The 22,802-nt window shown below is 47.6% G+C and overlaps 1 protein-coding gene and 1 pseudogene across 20 annotated transcripts in view; one reads left to right on the top strand and one right to left on the bottom strand.

Moving 5' to 3' along the window:
* Positions 1–9,874: 9,874 nt before the first annotated feature.
* LOC110135305 (adiponectin receptor protein 1 pseudogene) lies at positions 9,875–10,970 on the top strand (annotated as a pseudogene).
* A 10,289-nt stretch (positions 10,971–21,259) lies between these two features.
* The window catches only part of PCBP3 (poly(rC) binding protein 3), a 223,878-nt gene continuing 222,335 nt past the window's right edge, over positions 21,260–22,802 (bottom strand). For 18 of the 20 annotated variants that reach the window (XM_070466907.1, XM_070466901.1, XM_070466912.1 and 15 more), the window contains 2 exons: positions 22,273–22,442; positions 21,260–21,873 (listed from right to left, as the gene is read on the bottom strand). In XM_070466907.1, coding sequence (XP_070323008.1) covers positions 21,837–21,873; positions 22,273–22,442 — 207 coding nt within the window. In that variant the 3' untranslated portion in view covers positions 21,260–21,836. Of the gene's footprint in view, positions 21,874–22,272; positions 22,443–22,802 lie in introns of those variants that run through there. The other 2 variants (XM_070466908.1, XM_070466910.1) reach the window with 1 other exon arrangement.

Genomic DNA, 22,802 nt, shown 5'->3' with positions numbered 1-22,802 from the left:
GACTTGTATCTGGAATATATAAAGATCTCTTCACACTCAGCAATAAGAAAACAAACAGCCCAATGAAAAATGATCACCGAAGAAGCTGTATAGATGACAAATAAGCACAGGAAAAAGCTCAACCGTAGTCAGTAGGGGTTTGTAAATTAAACCTTAAGCTATGCTAGGAATCTTCTAGAATGCTGCACACAAAGCCTGCAACTGCTGACCGAGGTGCTGGGTTCCCCCTGCAGTGTTGAGAGAACCCGCAGAGCCACTCCAGACATCCGCCCATAATTTCTTTAAAAATTGAAACTATACCTACCGTATGCCCAAAATCATGCCTTGGGCATTTCCCCTAAAGAAGTGAAAACTTACCTGCACACAAAACCCGCATGTGGATGCTTGTAGCATCTTCATTTGTATGACCAAAGGCTAGAAACGACTCACTGTCCTTCGGGGGTGAATGTAGGAACAAACTGGTCAGAATCGAAAGATAAAGCTGTGAACAAGTACACCAGCTCTGATGGCTCTCAGTGGTTTCAAGCTGAGAAAGAAACCTTTTGAGGTCACTTGTTGTTTGGCTCCACACCTCCCTTCACTGTACTTGTCTTCACCCCACTTCCCAGACAATGTTTTCTTTAAAAAAGAAATTGTGCCGTCAGATAAGCTTTGCATTTTTAGCAATAAAGTATTTATTTCATACAGATTGTGGACTTCCCTGTTGTCTCAGATGGTAAAGAATCTGTCTGCAATGCAGGAGATCTGGGTTCAATCCTTGGCTCAGGAAAATTTCCTGGAGAAAGAATTGGCAACCCACTCCAGTATTCTTGCCTGGAGAATTTCATAAACAGAGGAGCCTGGGGAGCTACAATCCAAGGGATTGCAAAGTGTCGGACACGACTGTTAATACATAGTGACTAAAGCTATGTATTATAATGGTATGTAGGCTGCTTTTTAGAGATCATGTCATTGAACCAAACTCAGGTCTGCTCACTAGCTACCCAGCAAGGCCCACTTATGGGCCCCGGGTGGTGGGGGGTTGAGGGGAGAGGGGAGCATTAAGTGCAAGGTGCCTGGTGTGGGGTCAGGCACTGAGGACAGGCGGCTCAATCTAAAGACCCAAACTCCCTGATGGCTCCTGGGGAAGCTTTTAAAGGCAGTGTGGGGAGAGGGTCTTGGGGTGTGTGATCAGCTTGTGGCCGTTCCTCTGGTTGGCTGGTTGTGGGGTAAGGGCAAGTCAACATCATCAGCCTTCTGGTTCCAGCCAACTGAGGGCTGCAGGCTGGTGGGCAGCACTAAGTTAAATTCTCCCACCTGGGTGGGGGGGGGTCTCAATATCTGCAAAACAGTTCAAGAATATGGCTGAGACTATTATCTATATTCTATATCCCAAAGGAATCAACTCTGAATACTCATTGGAGGGACTGATGTTGAAGATGAAGCTCCAATACTTTGGCCATCTGATGCGAACAGCCAACTGACTCATTGGAAAAGACGCTGATGCTGGGAAAGATTGAAGGCAAAAGGAGAAGGGGGCAATAGAGGATTAGATGGTTGGACGGCATCACCGACTCAGTGGACATGAGCTTGGGCAAACTCCAGGAGATAGTGAGGGAGAGGGAAGCCTGGCATGCTGCAATCCACAGGGTCGCATAGAGTCAGACATGACTAGCAACTGAACAACAATAACAATTATCTACAGTCCTTGAAGAGGAACTAAAGGCCCTTGACTTAGTTTAATGATTACACTACTATTTTTTTTTTTTGTCTAGCTTGACTGTTTTCCTTTGTTTCTGCATTTTCTCACTTCTCTGAATAAATTTACTCTTCAGAACTCAAGGGAGGTCTAGGAAGCTGTCTTTTCTAAACAAGAAGCAAGGGATATGGTGAGGGGCCTGTTCCTGCAAAGGGCCTTTAGGGTCCTGTTGGGTTTAATTGTACAATTAAATTGCACAATTGCACAGTAGACTACAGTATGGTATAAATCTAACTTTATATGCACCAAGAAATCAAAGAGTTGCTGTCTCCCTTCACCACAATTTTTGCTTTATTGCTGTGATCTGAAACCAAACCCAGGGCTTCCCAGATGGCTCAGTGGGTACAGAATCCTGCAATGCAGGAGACACTAGTTTGATTCCTAGGTCAGGAAGATTCCCTGGAGGAAGGCATGGCAATATTCTTGCTTGGAGAATCCCATGGATGGAGGAGCCTGGAGGGCTACAGTCCACGGGGTCGCAAAGAGTTGGACACGACTGAAGCTACTGAGCACGCAGGTAAGCACAGAACCAAACCCACAGTATCTCTGAGGTCTGCCTGTAGACGGCGCTCTTTTTTTCTATCGCAGTGTAGTTGATTTTCAACGCTGTTTTAGTCTCAGGTGTACAGTGAACTGAATCAGTTATCCATATACATATATCCTCTCTTTTTTAGATCCCTTTCCCATATAGGTCATTACAGAGTATTGAGTTGAGTTCCTTGTGCTGTACAGTAAGTTCTTACTAGTTTATGTACTGTGTATATGTCAATCCCAGGCTCCAAATGTATCCCACCCCCCATCTCCTGCTAACCATGTTTGTTTTCTACATCTGTAACTCTATTTCTCTTTTGTAAAGAAGTCCATTTGTACCCTTTTTTAAAGATTCCACATATAAGTGATGTCATATACATTTGTCTTTCTCTGCCTGACTTCCTTCCTTTAGTATGACACTCACTAGGTCCATCTATGTTGCTGCAAATGGCACAATTTCATTCCTTTTAATGGATGGGTAATATTCCATTGTATATATGTATCACATCTTTATCCATTCTTCTGTTGATGGACCATTAAGTTGCTTCCATGTCCTGGCTATTGTAAATATCGCTGCAATGAACACTGGGGTGCATGCATCTTTTTAAATTAGAGTTTCCTCTGGGTATATGCCCAGGAGTGGGATTGCCAGATTATATGCTAGCTTAATTTTTAGCTTTCTGAGGAACCTCCGTATCATCCTCCATAGTGGCTGTACCAAAATGCATTCCCACCATCAGTGTAAGAGGGTTCTCTTTTATCTTGTGTGTAGGTTTGTATGTATTGTTTGTAGATTTTTTTGATGATGGCCTTTCTGACTCGTGTGAGGTGATATGTCATTGTAGTTTCGGTTTGCATTTGCACTTCTGTAGTAATTAGCTATGTTGAACATCTTCTCATGTGTTTATCGGCCATCTGTATGTCTTCTATGGAGAAATGTCTATTTAGACTTTCTGCCCACTTTTTACTTGGGTTGTTTACTTATTTATTTATTTTATATTGTGCTGCATGAGCTGTTTGTATATTTTGGAGATTAACCCCTTGTTGGTTGCTTCATTTGCAAATATTTTCTCCCAACATATGGGTTGTCTTTTTGTTTTGTTTGTGGTTTCCTTTGCTGTGCAAAAGCTTTTAAGTTTAATTAGGTCCCACTTGTTTATTTTTGTTTTTATTTCCTTTACTGTAGGCAGTGAATTAAAAAAGATCTTGCTGTGATTTATGTCAGTGTGTTCTGCCTACATTTTTCTCTAAGAGTTTTATAGTATCAGGTCCTACATTTAGGTCTTTAATTTATTTTGAGTTTATTTTTGTGTGTGGCATTAGGGAGTGTTCCAGCTTCATTTATTTGCATGTAGCTGTCATTTTCCTGGCACCACTTATTAAAAAGAGACTATCTTTCCTCCATCGTATATTTTGGCCTCCTTTGTCATAGATTAGGTGACCCTAGGTGCATGGATTTATGTCTGGACTTCCTATCCTGTTCTGTTGAGCTGTATTTCTGTTTTTGTGCCCGTACCATACAGTTTTGATGAATGTAGCTTTCTAGTATAGTCTGATGTCAGACGGCCTGATTTCTCGAGCTCCATTTCTCGTTCTCAAGATTGCTTTGGCTATTCAGGGTCTTTTGTGTTTCTGTAGGTGACTTTCTGGCAGAGACAGAACCGTACGGTGGAGCACAGATTGGTAGGTTCTGTGCTCTGACAGCAGGGGAGGAGCTGGACTGGAAGAGGCAGCTGGAAGGAGTTTTCAGGAATGATGTTCTGGTTCGAATCTTGCACAATGGTGCATTTGTCAAAACTCAGAATCGAACGTCACAAAGAGTGGATTTTAAAGTATAGAAACTAAAAATAAAAATTTAGAGAGCCACTGCTCTGGAGGAAACATCAAGAGAACTGCTCCAAACTGAAGGAGACCAGGAAACATGAGACCATGTGATGAGTGGACCCAGAAATGTGGCTGCACGTGATATGCTCAGGGTACCCCTGGAGGGGAACGTGGAGCAAGGGCCACACGAGCTTATACGCTTCTGAGCTGTGATGACCCTCTTGTGGTTTTGTAAAAGGATGCCGTTGTTCTTAGGAGAAAAGGAGATTCATAGTAACACGTTTGGGGAGCAGGGTTGAGGCATTGCAAATTCAAATATCAGGAGAGAGACATTCAGAGACAGAGACAGAGGCTGGCATGATGGTACCTGGATTTTCACTGCTCGATTTTTCAATATTTCTGTGCATTTTCAATTTTGTAATAGAAAGCACATATTTTTTTTTAATGTCATGGGGAAAATAACTCTAGACATGTCTTAACATCTGGGTCTGAAATTAAATTCTAAATTCCTAAGCCAAAATAATTCTACAGCTTTTTCCAGTCATGCCTTCCAAACTAGAAAGATGTGTTTATTGTTAATAGACTCAGCATCTGCTTGGAAAGTTCTAGAAACCAAACCAAGAATGTATTTTGCTCACAGACTTGCTTCTGTACTTTGAAGGGGACTGCAAGGGAGGGCCTACAGCTACAGTGCCTGGTTGCTAGGCTCCCTGGGGGAGGACCTGCCAGGCCAGTGCCCCTAACCAGGAAGCAGGGATGTTCCCCTTTCTCCCATGGAGTGGATCCTGGGGGGTTGCAGGAAGTGGGCAGGGTGGGAGCTGTTGTTTCCATCCACCAGGTTGATCACTAGACACTAGCCTTCCACTTGGATTCACCTTCACTTGGTGCTTCCAAATTTATAATGATTTTCTTTCTGAGTTTTAAATGCCTGGAAAGAGCAATGGTTTTACTGTTTTATCTAAATTTCACAGTGATTCCAAAGCCAGGAACATATAAACTACTGTCATCTCAAGTGTGCAATTTGCAAATTTCTTTTCATTGCAAACCACGATTATCCATCAGAAAATATGGGGACTTTTCTCTAAATGACCTCCTTTAAATTTCACACACACACACAGGACTTTTGGAGGAATATTTATCAATAAATGGACACTAGTTGTCTGAGCATCAGGGTTTGAATAATTTGAGCTGCACCCTCTGAGTCCTGGAGGCCCTGTCCAGATGGCTGAGAACCTGCTTTCTGGACTGAAAGGACTCTGGCATACCTTTTCTTGGCTCCCAGAGTCAACGTCATGGGGTGAAATGAATTCATTTTCACCGACTCTCCTCTTTGGATTCTCTGTCACTGCTTTTGTTTTTGGCTCTTGGCCAGGTTGGTTGGTGAGGGTGCCAGCTGGGCTCAGCTGAAACACCGAGGGGCAGCTCAGGACCCTTAGGTGGTGGGGGTGAGATGGTGCGGGCAGGGGGCAGGGGGGAGATGGTGAGAGGGGGAGATGGTGGGTGGGGAGGAGGTATTGGTGGGGAGGCACTAGGGTACCTGTGAGAAAGGGATGGGGGAGAAGTTTAAACAAATGAGTGAGGAACGGAGCCCAGCTGAGACTGTCCTGACACCAGGGCTCCTGCCCCTCTGACCAGCCCAGGCCTCTCTAGTGGCTGGTGGCCTGTGGAGCCTTCTCAGGTCTGCTCTGGGAGACGGACTGGCTGGAGAAACCCTCCCTGCTGCTGCTGCATGAGGGGGCAATCAGGGCGTGAACTTCCTTCTCCAGGGTGGCCCCCCAAATCCTTTGGGAACAACGGTTCCTCCAAGGCTGAGGTGCATCGTGCCCTCAGGTCATAGTCCCTGGAGCACCACAGTTGGATCACCAGCAGCACCAGAGCATTGGACCCTCCCCCTTCCTCCACTGCCTCTGTCCCCTGGTGCACCCAGCAGAGCAGCCAGGCCACTCCGTCCAGCTGTGAGGACATGTGGTCACTCTATCCAGCTGTGAGGACATGTGGTCACTCTATCCAGCTGTGAGGACATGAAGCCATTCTGTCCAGCTGTGAGGACGTGTGGTAACTCTGTACAGCTGTGAGGATGTGTGGTCACTCCGTCCAGCTGTGAGGACGTGTGGTCACTCCATCCAGCTATGAGGACGTGAGGCCACTCCATCCAGCTGTGAGGACATGAGGCCACTCCGTCCAGCTGTGAGGACGTGAGGCCATTCTGTCCAGCTGTGAGGACGTGAGGCCATTCTGTCCAGCTGTGAGGACATGTAGTCACTCCGTCCAGCTGTGAGGACATGAGGCCACTCTGTCCAGCTGTGAGGATGTGAGGACACTCTGTCCAGCTGTGAGGACATGAGGCCATTCCGTCCAGCTGTGAGGACATGAGGCCATCCGTCCAGCTGTGAGGATGTGAGGTCATTCTGTCCAGCTGTGAGGACGTGTGGTAACTCTGTCCAGCTGTGAGGACGTGAGGTCACTCCGTCCAGCTGTGAGGATGTGAGGTCATTCTGTCCTGCTGTGAGGACGTGAGGCCATTCTGTCCAGCTGTGAGGACATGTAGTCACTCCGTCCAGCTGTGAGGACATGAGGCCACTCTGTCCAGCTGTGAGGATGTGAGGACACTCTGTCCAGCTGTGAGGACATGAGGCCATTCCGTCCAGCTGTGAGGACATGAGGCCATCCGTCCAGCTGTGAGGATGTGAGGTCATTCTGTCCAGCTGTGAGGACGTGTGGTAACTCTGTCCAGCTGTGAGGACGTGAGGTCACTCCGTCCAGCTGTGAGGATGTGAGGTCATTCTGTCCAGCTGTGAGGATGTGAGGTCATTCTGTCCTGCTGTGAGGACGTGTGGTCACTCTGTCCAGCTGTGAGGACGTGAGGTCACTCTGTCCAGCTGTGAGGACGTGTGGTCACTCTGTCCAGCTGTGAGGATGTATGGTCACTCCATCCAGCTGTGAGGACATGAGGCCACTCTGTCCAGCTGTGAGGACACGAGGCCATTCCATCCAGCTGTGAGGATATGAGGCCACTCCATCCAGCTGTGAGGACATGAGGCCACTCCGTCCAGCTGTGAGGACGTGTGGTCACTCTGTCCAGCTGTGAGGACGTGAGACCACTCTGTCCAGCTGTGAGGATGTGAGGACACTCTGTCCAGCTGTGAGGACATGAGGCCATTCCGTCCAGCTGTGAGGACATGAGGCCATCCGTCCAGCTGTGAGGACATGAGGCCATCCATCCAGCTGTGAGGACATGAGGCCACTCTGTCCAGCTGTGAGGACGTGTGGTCACTCCGTCCAGCTGTGAGGACGTGAGGCCACTCTGTCCAGCTGTGAGGACGTGAGGCCACTCTGTCCAGCTGTGAGGATGTATGGTCACTCCATCCAGCTGTGAGGACGTGTGGTCACTCTGTCCAGCTGTGAGGATGTGTGGTCACTCTGTCCAGCTGTGAGGACGTGTGGTCACTCCGTCCAGCTGTGAGGACGTGAGGTCATTCTGTCCAGCTGTGAGGACGTGTGGTCACTCTGTCCAGCTCTGTGGACATGTCCCTCTTGGGGCCTCACCCAGTGCCAGGCGCTTCCCTCTCTCCCCTGAATTGCCCCCACCTGAGAGTCCCTTACTCTGCTGACTTGCCCCGTGAGGGTCCTGTGGGTTGGAGACACTTACTTGCTTCCAGAGCAAATCCAGGCAATTTTGGGAGTTCATAAGGAGCAGGTGTGAAAAGTGTGATGTGAGTAATGTAAGTGCATTAACACATTTCCAGTGTGATATGGAATTATTTCTCTGATATGTAACAAGCCAACAGGACCAAGACTCGTTGGCTGCAGGCCCGGTTTGTGTTCGCGGCTTACAAAAACGCTTGCTTTTCTTTAATTCCCAACAGCGTCTCCTGTGTTTGAATTCATTACTGTCATAGGAAAACCGGGCCACCACTCAGCTCCGCAGCCGACCTCTAGACATCTAGGGAGTACTTTACGCTCTGTTCTGCTAAAGCAGCTGGATTCACACACTAAACTCGAGTCCCGGGAGGGAGCGCCATGCAGAGATGAGGGCAGACCTCGTGAGCAATTCCAGGTCCATTCAAGGGGAGGTTTGCTCCTTCCTCACACTGGACAGCTGACACAGCAGCCCGTGGTCTCCTTGTTGGTCTCCTGCTTTGTTGAGTTTTCTGACGCAACTGCAAGTCTGCACCAGGGGGATCAAGCCCCTCTCTGTGACCCAGCCCAGGCTCTGCTGCAGCCAGGATGGGTATCGCCCTGGGAGAGGCCAGGGCCACAGGGGCCACGTGGTGTCACACAGGTTGACCCCTGTGTCCTGAAGGCCCGGGCCCTGCGGACACAACTGTTCCTCCTGAGGGCATTTGCTGGGTGCCCACGAGGACCTGGGGAGGCGTGGGCAGGGAGGCCGGTGGGTGCTTATGCTGCTGCCCTGCCCCCAAGACAACATGCCATCGATAGTGCCCTCCAGGCACAAGGGCCATGTCCTGTAGAAGCTCCGACTGTCCCACAAACACCTTTTACTCAGTGGCGACAGAGCCAAACGAACCCCCCATTGTGTGGAGAACATGGCCCTGGTCCAGAACCAAGTCACCCCAGCATCCTTCTGGCAGGGCGCCTGGGGCCCAGGTCTGCGGCACTAACGCCTCTTTCCTCTTTCACCTGCCCATCCTAGGGGACGCCCAGTAGTGGAGCATGCCCCCTGCACTGACTGCTGTGTTGGAAGAGGCCAGGAGGCCGAGGCGGGTCATCCTGGGAGGGGTCTGCCTGCCCTGATCTTGTTCCCTGAACTGGGAGTGGACAGGACGGGGGAGCCTTCTGGGTCTCAAGGCCAAATAAATGTGAGGAAGGAAATATACCTGAAAACTCACGGGTGGTCCTTCACAGTGTGGAATAAGAGCAATAAACCATGAGAAGTAGCTGGATTTTAGCCAGCGAGAGTGAACAGACAGGCCCCAAAACAGGATGGTGTTGGCTGAAGAATTGATCGGAGCACTGGGGGATCAGACAGGGGCACTTGGAGGCAGAACAGAAGGGAAGAGCCAGAAGGGGAGTGGGCTGAGTGTGGGCAACAATTCAGTTCCAGGAAACAGAAGTGTCAGGATGAAACATGCAGCAGAAGAACTATCTAAAGAAATAAGGAAAACACACTTGCTAGAACTACAGAAAGGTGAATGGTCTGCCCTCACAGTGCGCGTAGAAGAGCCAGTGGCATGTAGAATAAGACGGTTGTGAGGGTGCTTGGGCCTGGATATTTTGGAGTGATGTGTGGACATCCCAGAGGGAGAGAGCAGATTCTCCAAAGAAACAAGAGCCAGGTTCACAGCATGGTCTGGCTTAGGGGCTGCAGCAGGCTGATCTGATTTCTATGACCATGAAATGATCATCACGGTAAGTTTAGTGGACACCATCATCTCATGTGTGTGTGCGTGCTAAGTCGCTTCAGTCATGTCTGACTCTTTGCAACCCTGTGGACTGTAGCCCACCAGGCTCCTCTGTCCATGGGATTCTCCAGGCAAGAATACTGGAGTGGGTTGCCATGCCTTCCTCCAGGGGCTCTTCCCCACCCAGGAATCAAACCCACATCTCTTATGTCTCATACAGACACACAATTAAAGAAATAGAAAAAAGGCTCAGCCACAGGCTGCCTCCAGCGACGCAGGATGTAGCGCTGGGTGCAAGGCCCCCAGTAAAGCCTTCTGCCTGCCTGTCTCCCACCACAGGGAGCTCTCTGCCCCTTGGGGCTGAGAGACCCCACCCTTTCCCCAAGCTGAAGCCGGAGGGCCCTGAGGTACCAGCCAGATGTTGTCTCACAAGGGACCCTTGGCGGCCCAGGGCAACGGGGCTCCTGCCAGCAACAGGGCAGCTGACACAGTAGAGCTGGCGGAGCTGGGAGCCCTGGTAGAGAAAAAGGGCAAGTGGACAATCAGCAACCCAACCAAAGCTGAAGAGGAGCAGGCCTACCCAGGGCTCAGGAGGAGGGGGCGGAGGTGTGGGCCCCTGCAGGCCCACCATGCCATGGAGAAGAAGGAGGAGTTTGTATACGAGGTCTGGGAGCGGTGCTGGACGGTCATCCCACACGACGTGCTCCCGGACTGGTTGAAGGACAACAGCTAAATGCTGCATGGCCACCGGCCGCCCATGCCCTCCTTCCAGGCCTGCTTCAGAGCATCTTCTGCGTCCACATGGAGACTGGCAACATCTGGATCCTCCTGCTTGGTTTTGAGCTGTTTCTCTTCCTGGGAATCCTGACCACGCTCAGACCAAACATGAAATTCATGGCCCCCACTTCAGGAGAAGGTGATGTTTGGGATGTTCCTCCCGGGAGCGGTGCTCTGCCTCAGCTTCTCCCGGCTCTTTTACACTGCTGTCATTCTGGACTTTCTCAGAACTGGATTATGCAGGGATTACCCTACTGATTATGGGGAGCTGTGGCCCCTGGCTCTACTACTCCTTCTATTGCTGCCCACAGCCACGGCTCATCTGCATCCATCGTCTGTGTTCCGGGCGTCTCTGCCATCATCGTGGCACAGTGGGACTGGTTCCCCACTCCTAAGCACCGGCAGACAAGAGCAGGCGTGTTCCTGGGGCTCAGCTTGAGTGGTGTCGTGCCTGCCATGCAGTTCACAATCACAGAGGACTTCATCAAGGCCACCATGGTGGGCCAGACGGCTGGTTCTTCCTCATGGCTCTGATGTACATCACCAGAGCCGGCCTCTGTGCCACACACATTCCCGAGCGCTTCTTCCCTGGAAAATTCGACATATGCTTCCAGTCTCATCAGATCGTCCATGTCCTGGTAGTGGAAGCTGCCTTCATCCACTTCTGGGGTGTCTCCAACCCTCAGGAATTCCGATATGGCCTGGAAGGGGGCTGTACTGATGACTCTCTCCTCTGAGCCACCCACCAAGGGTGCAGGAGTAATTTCCCAAGTGCTTTCAAAATAATTTCTTTGCTGAAGTGAGAGGAAGAGTCTGAGTTGTCTGTTTCTAGAAGAAACCTCTTAGAGAATTCAGTACCGACCAAGCTTCCGCCCACTTCACATTCACTGAGCAATAAACTCTCCATTTCCTCGCTGAGAAAGGTTGGGGAGGGCAGGTGTGGCCACCCTGCCTCCGGCCGCCCCCTCAGCCAGGCACCTGCTGTTGCCTCCCAGAGATGGGTCTGTGAAGCTCACGGTGAGCTCTGACCCATCCTCCCACCATTCTGGGGAAAAGAGATGGACTGGTACTCTTCAGAAATTCCGTTTCTGGAAGAAACTGTCCCTCCATCACCTCTGTCCTGACTTTGTAATCTGGCTTATAACAGGCCATCCATTTTTGTAGCATACTTTTCAAAAACACTTATAACCTGGTCCCATCTTTCTAGGGCCTGGGCCTGCTCACAAAGCAGGAAGAGCAAAGCCACCAACTTTTACACAGCCTGGCTAATCATGGAAGTGTGTCCAGGCTTCAGATAACTTGAGTTTTAATTTTTTTCTTGGCAGAGTAATGTAAAATTAAAGTGGGGAAAGATGCTTAATATTTAATACTAAGCTTTAAAAAGAAATCTGCTATCATTGCTATATAACTTGATGCAAAGACTACGAGGATAATAAGAGTACAGAAGGCAAAAAAAAAAAAAAAGAAATAGAAAACAAATTTCCTTGTGATAAGAACTCTTAGGATTTATTCTTAAGAACTTTCATTATATAATGTACAGTAGGGTTAACATGTTTCTCATGTTGTACATTACATCTCTAGTACTTATTTGTCTTATAACTGGAAGTTTTTACCTTTTGACCACCTTCATCCAATCCCCTTTCCCCGCCCACCTTGGGTAACCACAAACCTGATCACTTTTCCTATGAGGCTGTTTGTTTTTGAAATACAATTGACCTACAGCACTATGTTAGTTCCTGTTATCACAAAATAGTGATTGATATTTCTATACATTTCAAACTGATCACCCTGATAAGTCTAGTTACGATCTGTCACCATACAAAGATACTACATAGTTATTGACTATATTCCTAACACACTGCATTTCATTGTTGTTGTTTAGTCACTAAGTCATGTCCAACTTTTTGCAACCTCATGGACTGTATTGTAGCCCACCAGGCTCCTCCATCTGTGGGATTTTCCAGGCAAGAATATTGGAGTGGGGGGCCATTTCCTTCTTCAGGGCATCTTTCTGATCCAGGGATCAAGCCTGAGTCTCCTGAACTGGCAGGCAGATTGCGTACTGCTGAGCCACCTTGGGAAACCCCTACATTTCATACTGCAACTCATTTATTTTGCAACCAGAAATTTGTACCTCTTAATCTCCCTCAACTCTTTCTCTCCTCTGCCCACTTCCCCTGCTCTGGCAACCACTTTCTTGTTCTCTGTGCCTATAACTCTGCTTCAGTTTTGTTATGTTTGGTCATTTGTTTTTTAGATTCCATATAAGCAAAATCATACAATATTTGTTTTTCTCTGTCTGCCTTATTTTACTTGGCAAAATATCCTCAAGGTCCTTCCATACTGTGGCAAATGGCAAGTTTTCATTCTTTTTTTTATGACTGAGTAATATTCCATCACAAACACACACATACACACCACACATTCTTTATCCATTCATCTATTGATGACCACCTGAGTTGCTTCCCTAACTTGACTATTGTAAATAATGCTGCAATAAACACAAGGGTGCATATACCTTTTCAAATTAGCATTCTTTTTCTTTAGATAAATACTGAGGAGTAGAATTCCTGGATCATATTCTAATTTTTAAAGGAGCCTCCATGCACTTCTCTGTCACACTTGCACAAACTGACACCCCCATCAACATGTAGGAGAGTCCCTTTTCTTTACATTCTCACCCACACTGATATTTGTTGTCTTTTCAATCATAGGTATTCTGACAGGCGTGAGGTGGTATCTGGTTATGGTTTTGATTTGTATTTCTCTGATGATCAGAGATGAGCATCTTTCCATGTGTCTCCTGTCCATTTGCATGTCTTCATTGGAAAAAATGTCTATTCAAATCCTCTGCCTGCTTTTCAATGGCATTGCTTGCTTTTTTGCTATTCAGTTGTATAAAGTCTTTGTATATTTTGGAGTATTAACCCCTTATTGGATATATTGTTTGCAAATATCTTCTCCCAGTCAGTAAGCAGCCTTTTCATTTTGTTGATGGTTTCCTTCACTGTGCAAAAGTTTTTTAGTTTGATGTGACCTCATTTGTTTCTTTTTGCTTTTGTTACCCTTGCCTGTGGAGACATATCAAAAAAAAATTACTACTAAAGACCTATGTCAAGGAGCATTCTGCCTATGTTTTCTTGTAGAAGTTTTCTGTTTTCAGGTCTTATACTTAAGTCTTTAATCCATGGAATTTAAACAGTCCATGGAATTCTCCAGGCCAGAATACTGGAGTGGGTAGCCTTTCCCTTCTCCAGGGGATCTTTCTGACCCAGGGATCAAACCCAGGTCTTGAGCATTGCAAGCGGATTCTTTATCCGCTGAGCCACAAGGGAAGCCCAAGCATACTGGAGTGGGTAGTCTATCCCTTCTCCAGCAGATCTTCCTGATTCAGGAAGCAAACTGGGGTCTCCTGCATTGCAGGAAGATTCTTTACCAACTGAGCTATCAGAGAAGCCCCTTAATCCATTTTGAGTTTATTTTTTTTATATAGTGTAAGAAAAGGTGCTTCAATTTGATTCTTTTGCATGTAGCCATCCAGTTTTCCCAACACCACTGATAGAAGAGGCTATCTTTTCTTCACTGCATACTCTTGCCTCCTATGTCAAAGCTTAATTGCCCATAAAAGTATGGCTTTGTTCCTGGGCTCTCTATTTTGCTGCATTGATCTATGTGTCTCTTTTTGTGCTGGTATTAGACTCTTTTGATTACTGTAGCTTTGTAGTATAGTTTTGAAATCAGGGCACGTGGTTCCTCCAGCTTTGTTCTTTCTCAAGATTGTTTGGCTGTTTGGGATCTTTCATGTTTCCATACAAATTTTAGAATTAGTTGTTCTAGTTTCATGAAAATTGCCATTGGTATTTTGATAGGTATTGCACTGAATCTGTAGAGTGCTTGGTAGAACGGGCGTTTCAACAATATTAATTCTTCCAATCCATGAACACAGTGTACCTTTCCATCTGTTTGTGTTGTCTTCCAAATTTCTTTCATTAGTGTCTTTTAGTTTTCTGAATATAAGTGTTTTATCTCCTTAGATTTATTCTTATGCAATTTTATTCCATTTGATGTAAATTGTAGATATGATTGTTTTCTTAATTTCTCTGATAGTTTGCTGTTAGAATATAAAATATAACTGACTTCTGTATATTAGTGTTGTATCCCAAAACTTTACTGATTTCATTAATGACCTCTAGTAGTTTTTTGGTGGCATCTTTAAGATTTTCCATGTATAGTATCATGTCATCTGCAAGCAGTAATAGTTTTACTTCTTTATTTCCAATTTGGATTCATTTTCTTTCTTTTTCTCGTCTGATTGCTGTGGCTAGGACTTTCAACTTTACGTTGAAGAAAAGTAGTGAGACTGGGCAGCCTTGTCTTGTTCCTGATCTTAGAGGAAACGCTTTCATCTGAGTATGATGGTAGCTGTGGGTTTGACATATACGGCTTTTATTATGTTGAGATATGTTCTCCCTATACCCACTGTGTTGAGGCTTTGTTAAATCATAAATCATTGCCGAATTTTGTCAAAAACTTTTCCTAGATCTATTGATATGATCATATGATTTTTATTCTCTAGTTTGCTAATGTGGCATATCACATTAATTGTTAGTGGATATGAAAACATCCTTGCACCCCTGGGATACATTACCTTTGATCACAGTGTATGCTTCTTCTCACGCTTTTTTGTTTTGTTTTGTTTTTACTTTGGAATAATTTTAGCTTTACAGAAAAATTGCAAAGGGGCTCTGGACAGTTTCCATGGACCCCTCACCCAGCTTTCCCTGAGTGCTGACATTTTACATCAGCATAGCACTTTTTCTTTTTAGTGTTTTGATTTTTTGGCCACAAAGTATGTGGGATCCGGGCTCCCCAACCAAGAATCGAACCCACACCCCGCTGCAATGGAAAGCAAAGTCTTAACCATTGGACCGCCCAAGGAAGTCCCCAGCACAGCACGTTTGACTCAACCTTGAGAGCACCATGAGTAGGTTATGACCAACTCAACTCCGGGTTCCATTAAAATTTCCTCATCATTTCAGCTGCTTATAGTGGAAAGTGTCAAACGCACTCAAGTAGAGAGAATGGAATGATGACTTTTCCCACGTGTACCCATCATTCAGATTCAGTGATTTATCTGTGCTGCCACGCTGTGCTAAGTCACTTCAGTCATGCCTGACTCTTTGCAGCCCAATAGACCATGGCTTCTCTGTCCATGAGATTTTCTGGGCAAGAATACTGCAGTGAGTTGCTGCGCCCTGCTCCAGGGGATCATCCCACGTGTACCCATCACTCAGATTCAACGATTGATCTACTCCTGGCCATTCTTATCTCCTCTAGTTCTCCTCCTTCCTTGCTATGTTTTTAAAATATTTTTTTAACACTTTTATTTATTTTAGTTTTGGCTGTGCTGGGTCTTCGTTGCTATGCGGGCTTTTCTCTAGTTGTGGAGAGCAGGGGATACTCTCTAGCTGAAGTGTGCAGGCTTCTCCTTGCAGTGGCTTCTCTTGGTGCAGAGCTCGGGCTCTAGGGCGCATGGGCTTCAGTCGTTGGCACACATGGGCTCAGCAGTAGCAGTTACCAGGCTCTAGAGGATAGGCTCAATAATTGTAGCACATGGGCTTACTTGCTCCAAGGCATGTGCTTCTCACGTATTTTTGAATTTAGTTTGCTAGTGTTTTGTTGAGGATTTCTGCATCTATGTGATTTTCTTTTTTGGTAACATCTTTGTCTAGTTTTGGTATCAGTGTAATGTTGGCCTTGTAGAATGAGCTCAGAAGCACTCCTTCCTATGCAATTTTTTGGAAATAACTTGAGAAGGAAAGATGCCCTCTAATGTGTGGAGGATCACCTATGAAGCCGCCTGGCCCTGGGCTTCTGTTTCCTGGTTGGTTGTTCGTTTTCCTGATTCTATTTCATTATTGTGGGACTTACCTGGTGGTCCAGTGGCTAAGAATCTGCCTTGCAGTGCAGGGGACACTGGTTCAATTATTGGTCAGGGAACTAAGATCCCACATACTGCAGAGCAACTAAGCCCCCACGCCACAAAGAAGACCCCCCCCCAAATAATTAAATACTCAAATAACTAAATAAATATAAAAAAATTCACTATTGGTTATTTGTGATCATATTTTCTAATTCATCCTAGTTCAGTCTCAGGAGGTTGTGTATTTTTAGAAATTTGTTTATTTCTTCTTGTCCATTTTGTTGACACATAATTTTATCAGAGGAATCCAATACCCCAACCACTAAGGCCGAAGAAGCTGAAGTTGAATGGTTCCCTGAAGACCTACTAAAACTAATGCCATAAAAGATGTCCTTTTCATCATAGGGGACTGGAATGCAAAAGTAGGGTCAAGAGATCCCTCCAGGTTTTGGCCTTGGAGTACAAAATGAAGCAGGGCAAAGGCTAATAGAGTTTTGCCAAGAGAAAGCACTGGTCATAGCAAACACCCTTTTCCAACAACATAAGAGACGACTTGACACATGGACACCAACAGATGGTCAACACCGAAATCAGATTGATTATATTCTTTGCAGCCAAAGATGGAGAAGCTCTATACAATCAGCAAAAACAAGACTGGGAGCTGACTGTGGCTCAGATCATGAACTCCTTATTGCCAAATTCAGACTTCAATTGAAGAAAGTGGGGAAAACCACTAAACCATTCAAGTATGACCTAAATAAAATCCCTATATGATAATACAGTGGAAGTGACAAATAGATTCAAGGGATTAGATCTGATGGAGTGCTTGAAGAACTATGGATGGAGGTTTGTAACATTGTACAGGAGGCCGTGATCAAAATCATCCCCAAGAAAAAGAAATGCAAAGAGGCAAAATGGTTGTCTGAGGAGGCCTTACAAATAGCTGAGAAAAGAAGAGAAGTTAAAGGCAAATGAGAAAAGGAAACCTTTATCTACCCGAATTCAGAGTTCCAAAAAATAGCAAGGAGAGATAAGAAAACCTTCCTCAGTGATCAATGCTAAGAAATAGAGGAAAACAATACAATGGGAAAGATTAGAGATCTCTTCAAGAAAATTAGAGATACCAAGGGAATATCTCATGTAAAGATGGGCACAATAAAGGACAGGAATGGTAGGGACCTAACAGAAGCAGAAGATATTAAGAAGAGGTGCCAAGAATACACAGAAGAACTACACAAAAAAGAGTTTCATGACCCAGATAACCACGATGGCGTGATCACTCACCTAAAGCCAGACATCCTGGAGTGCAAAGTCAAGTGGGCCTTAGGAAGCATCACTACCAACAAAGCTAGTGGAGGTGATGAGATTCCAGTGGAGCTATTTCAAATCCTAAAAGATGATGTGAAAATGCTGCACTCAATATGCCAGCAAATTTGGAAAACTCAGCAGTGGCCACAGTACTGGAAAAGGTCAGTTTTTATTCCAATCCCAAAGAAGGGCAATGCCAAAGAATGTGCAGACTAATGCACAATTGCACTCATTTCATATGCTAGCAAAGTAATGCTCAAAATCCTTCAAGCTAGGCTTCAACAGTGTGTGAACCGAGAACTTCCAGATGCACAAACTGGATTGAGAGAAGGCAGAGGAACCAGAGATCAAATTTCCAATATCCATTGGATCATACAAAAAGCAAGAGAATTCCAGAAGACGTCTCCTTCTGCTTCATTGACTATGCTAAAGCCTTTGACCATGTGGATCACAATAAACTGAGGAGAATTCTTCAAGAGATGGGAATACCAGACCACCTTATCTGCCTCCTGAGAAATCTGTATACAGGTCAAGAAGCAACAGTTAGAACTGGACATGGAACAATGGACTTGTTCAAGATTGGGAAAGGAGTACATCAAGGCTATAGAGTGTCATCCTGCTTATTTAACTTCTATGCAGAGTGAAAGGGATGACAGAAGATGAGATAGTTGGATGGCATCACTGACTGGATGGACACAAGCTGGAGCAAGCTCCGGGAGTGGGTGATGGACAGGGAAGCTTGGTGTGCTGCAGTTCATGGGGTCTCAAAGAGTTGGACATGACTGAGCTACTTAACTGAACTTATAATTGTATTAAGCCTATGATCTTCTGTGTTTTTGTGGTATTGCTTGAAACTTCTCCTTTTTAATTTCTGATTTTATTGATCTGGACCCTCCTTTTTTTCTTGATGAGTTTGGCTAAAAGTTTATCAATTTTCTTTATGCTTTCAAAGAATAAGCTCTTAGCTTCATTGATCTTTTCTATTGTTTGCACAGACTCTAAGAAACTATATATACATACATACATATGTGTATATATATACACACACACACATACAGATTCACCATATTTCTATTTACTAGCAATGAAAAATTATAAACTAAAGTTAAATATTTAAAACAGTATGGAAAGTATGAAATATTTCAGGGTAAGTCTGACAAAAGTTTATAAACCCATACACTGAGAACTATGAAACATGTTGAAATAAATTATATAACTCATAAACAGATGGAGAGACATACTTTGTTCACAGGTCAAATGACCTGATATTGTTAACCTGTCAATTATCCTCAAATTAAGCAATAGATTCTACTCCATCCTAATCAAACCAGAGCACACACTTTTGTGTGTGTGTGTAAAATTATCAGCTGACTCTAAAATTCATATAGAAATTGATAAAGGACTTAAATACTCAAAACAACTTTGAAAAGAAGAACAATGTTGGAGGACCACAGCAACTTTAAGACATTATAAGGCTACAGTCATCAAAACAGCATGATCTTGGAATAAAGATAGACAAATTGATCAGCAAACAGACTGGAGAGTCCCCAGATAAAGTTGCACATATAGGGAAAACTAATTTTTGATAAAGAAGCAAAGGCAATTGAGTGAGAAAATAACAGTACAAAACTTCTAGAAGAAAATACATGAGGAAAATCTTTGTGACCTTGGTTTAGCCAAAGATTACTAGATATGACATTAAAAGCACAATCCAAAAGAAAAATAAACAAATAAAAGCACAATCCGTAAACAAATCAATAACTTGGACTTCATCAAAATTAAAAATTTTGCTCTTCAAAATGAAAAGACAAGCCATAGGATGGAGGAAAATATTTACAAAGCATGTGATGTATCTTATAAATGACTCATATCCAGAACACAAGAAAAACTCTTAGAACTCAGTAATAAGAAAGTCATAGGAAGAAACAGGCAAAAGATTTGAATAAACATTTGAGCAGAGAAAAGATGCTCAACACTGTGTCATGAGGGAAATGCTACAATCAGGAAGAGATGCCATTTCACACCCCGTAGAATGGCTAATATTAATCAGCCTGAGCACACCTCACACTGCTGAAGATGTGGAGTAACTGGAGCTTTCATGCAATGTGGAGAGAACAAACATCGGTACAACCACTTCAGACAACAGCTCAACAGTTCCTTAGACACACACAGCATACGCCCCAGTCACTTCACTCCCAGGTATTTACCTCCGACAAAGACTTGTACCGGAACCTCCACAGCAGTTGTACTTGTGAGCACAGAGGTGTGAGTCTGCTCTGCAGGCCGCCTTGCTCCTCTGGGCGCCAGGCATCAGCCGGGGTTCACGACACGCCTGGTCCACCAGCATCTCATCTGGGCCTCACACTGGGTCCCAGGCCGGGTGGCACAAGGGAGACCCCTCTTCCTGATGCCTGGGGGTGTCCTGTGTGATGCCCCTCAGGGCTCCTCCCATGGCACCTGGCCTGCTGCTTCCACTCCTCTCCTGCCTGGACGGTGGGGCTGGCGTATCTCAACCCCGGCATGTCCCCAACCAAGCTCCCGTCTCCCCCACCCTCAGCTGCAGTCTCCCCACGTGGAGGGCAAACTGCTGTTGCCTCAGAGCCAGGGCCTCCATGCAAGCAGCCCGGACCCTCTTTTTCCCACAGCACACTTGGGATCTGAGGGGAAGACTGTGCGTTCCTCCTCCAGAGCCAGTGCCCTGGCCCAGCCCCACCCCATCTTTCCTGTGCCCCCTGCTCCCATGAACCAGCTCCTGCTGCCCTGGCTGCCCCTCAATTTGCTGTTCTCCACCAGACGAGTGCACTGCGGGGGCCACGCCTCAGCGTCCCCTTGGCCTGCAGCTTCTCGAGCCCCAGCATTGACAGCACTTCCTACATCCCCCCCGCCCCCCCCCACGGTGGGCTCTGGCTCTCTAAGGCACTCCTCACCCTGTCCACTGGCCACCCACCGCTGACTGAGGTCCCCAGAGGAAGGCTGGTGCCCACCTCATCCCTGCCGCCTCCAGGCCCCGAACTGTGGCCTGCACCTGGCCAATGTGTCCAGTGGGTGAGTGAGCTGTAGCCCTAGATGGCTGGGCTTGCAGTATGGCCGGGTGTCTCTATGCTGTGCAGCCAGCCTCCACCAGCGAACTCCAGGGAGGGTGGGGCAGGGTGCCCGTATGGCCTGAGCACTGAAGGCCTGGCCAGAGTCTGAGGAGCAGGGCAGCCTTCTCACGGGGCAGTCACAGAGGGGCTGCTGCTGAGGGGTGGGCACCAAGGAAGAGCCCCCTGGGCTGCCTGGACTCTCGGTCATTCAGGGGGGTGGTGCCCGCAGCAGCGGCTTGGCCTCGCCTCACCTCTAGACCCCCACCTGCCACAGCACCCGTGAGCTCAGATCTGGCCCGAGGAGGCGGTGCCCGTGCGGCCCAGGGTCACACAACAAGGCAGCCCTCTGCCCCGGGCCTGGGTCCCCCGGGCTTCAGCACGTAGGTGTGCGGTGGGCTCTGCGGGTGAGCACAGGTGGGCTAAGCTGGGGGGGCAGTGGAACGGGATGGGCTCCCACTGGGAAGCTCAGGGCCACTGACCAGGGGAGGAGGGGATGGCCTCACTTGCAGACGCTGGACTTGGAGTTACATCTCTGCATCCAAGCAGCTTGGCAGAGTAAGACCAGCAAGACTCATACAAGCCGAACTCTGAAGGTGGGAGCAGGTGGAACCTCACTTTGTCTGAGAAGGTGGAGCCGCTCCTCGGTATGTGTGGGGTCTGAGGGTGGTGGGAGGTGGGGGAGGGGCGGGGGGTCACAGAGAGGAGTCCAAGATGAGGGGCAGCGCGCATCGTTTATTGAACTAGGACCCAGTGCAGAGGTGCCTCCCCAGCTGGTCCACACTGTCAGCCCCAAAGACAGATGCCCAGGGCCCAGCAGCCCACTCCATCCTTCCCTGTCACAACCCTGAGCCCTCCACTTCTCGGACACAGGGAGATGTGCACCCCACCTGGTGCTGACCCGTGCGGCCATGTGAGACAAGGCCGAGGGGACCGGGGAGGGGCGGCTTCCTGCGGTCACAGCTCTGGGGCCTCAGAGACAACATCCACACATCAAACCAAGTCTTAAAAAGGTTACATGGACACTACGGAACGACGTTTCTAAGAGTGTCACAGATGGGAGTGGCCACAAAGCCTTTAAAATAATGGACATGGCATGCCAACGTGTGAGGAGCAGGCGTAAATGAACTTGGAGCAGTGTCAGGGTGGAGCCGGGGCCCCCGACACACTTGGAACATTGTGGGCACAGGTCTAGGGCAGGCACAGATAGCTTCTGTTGGTAAAGAAACCTCTACATCTGCGGGGTGCGGGGGGCAGTCTGCACAGGTGGTGAGCGTGGGGGCGCGGTGGGGTTAGAGAGCGCCCATCCCGGTGACCTCGGACGTCAGCCTGGAAGAGACAAGGGCACAGGTCACGGGTCACCGTGTTCTCACGGGTGAGGTGTCCTGAGTCCTGATCCCTCTTTCCCAGCCTGGGGCTTGCATCCCAGTCACCACACGGGGTGCAACAGGCCCAGGCCGCCACGGCCATTTCTGCCGCCACTGCAGTGAGGGGTGCAGGACTCGCCCTGCCAGAGAGGCGTGGACGTGGGGCTCCCCACAGCGTGCCATGCGGGGTGTCAACGCCCAGCGACTTGTGTGGGGCCACGCGGGCGTGGCTGTAGGGTGGAAGTCTAGTGTGAGAGGACAGAGGAGTGCATGTGGACCTGTGTCACCTGGAGACTCCCCAAGCACCCCCAGAAGAGAACCCGGGGAGGCAGGCCAATCCAGGACACACCCAGGCCCTCACCTGGCGTTGATGAGGTACTGGGCAAGGCTGATGTTGGCTGGGGTCCCCGTGATGGTGATCTGGCGCTCTGATGACCCCTCCGTGGCATTGGCGATTTTGATCTGCGCTCCAGACATCTGTCGAATTTCATTGATTTTGGTCCCTTGGCGTCCAATTATGCAGCCTATTAGCTGGAAGAAAGGATGCAGGAGCATCTTGGAGAGAATCCACTGCAGCCTAAGTGTAGCTGAGACGCAAGGGGAGCTGGGGGTCCCGCTGCCTTGGTCCCTCCCCCGGTACCCCCAAGAGGCACGCTTCCAATCCTGCTGGAGGGTGGGATCCTCGAGGCCTCGACTGTAGGAAGTCCCGTCAAATGAAGAGCCTGCAGTTATGGAGACCCCTCACCTGGCTCAGGGTCCTCTGGGGGCCTGAGGCCACGCTGGCCCCTCTAGGCTGCACTCTCGGGCTGGAGAGATGTTTGAGTGGACACAGGAGCTGGAGAGGCATGTCCCCAACCATCGCCATGCCCCCCAGGCTGCTGTCCCTCCAAG

Source organism: Odocoileus virginianus, chromosome 4 (genome assembly GCF_023699985.2).
Source record: "Odocoileus virginianus isolate 20LAN1187 ecotype Illinois chromosome 4, Ovbor_1.2, whole genome shotgun sequence".
NCBI classification, from domain to species: Eukaryota; Metazoa; Chordata; class Mammalia; order Artiodactyla; family Cervidae; genus Odocoileus; species Odocoileus virginianus.
This window is presented reverse-complemented; position numbering and strand designations above follow the sequence as displayed.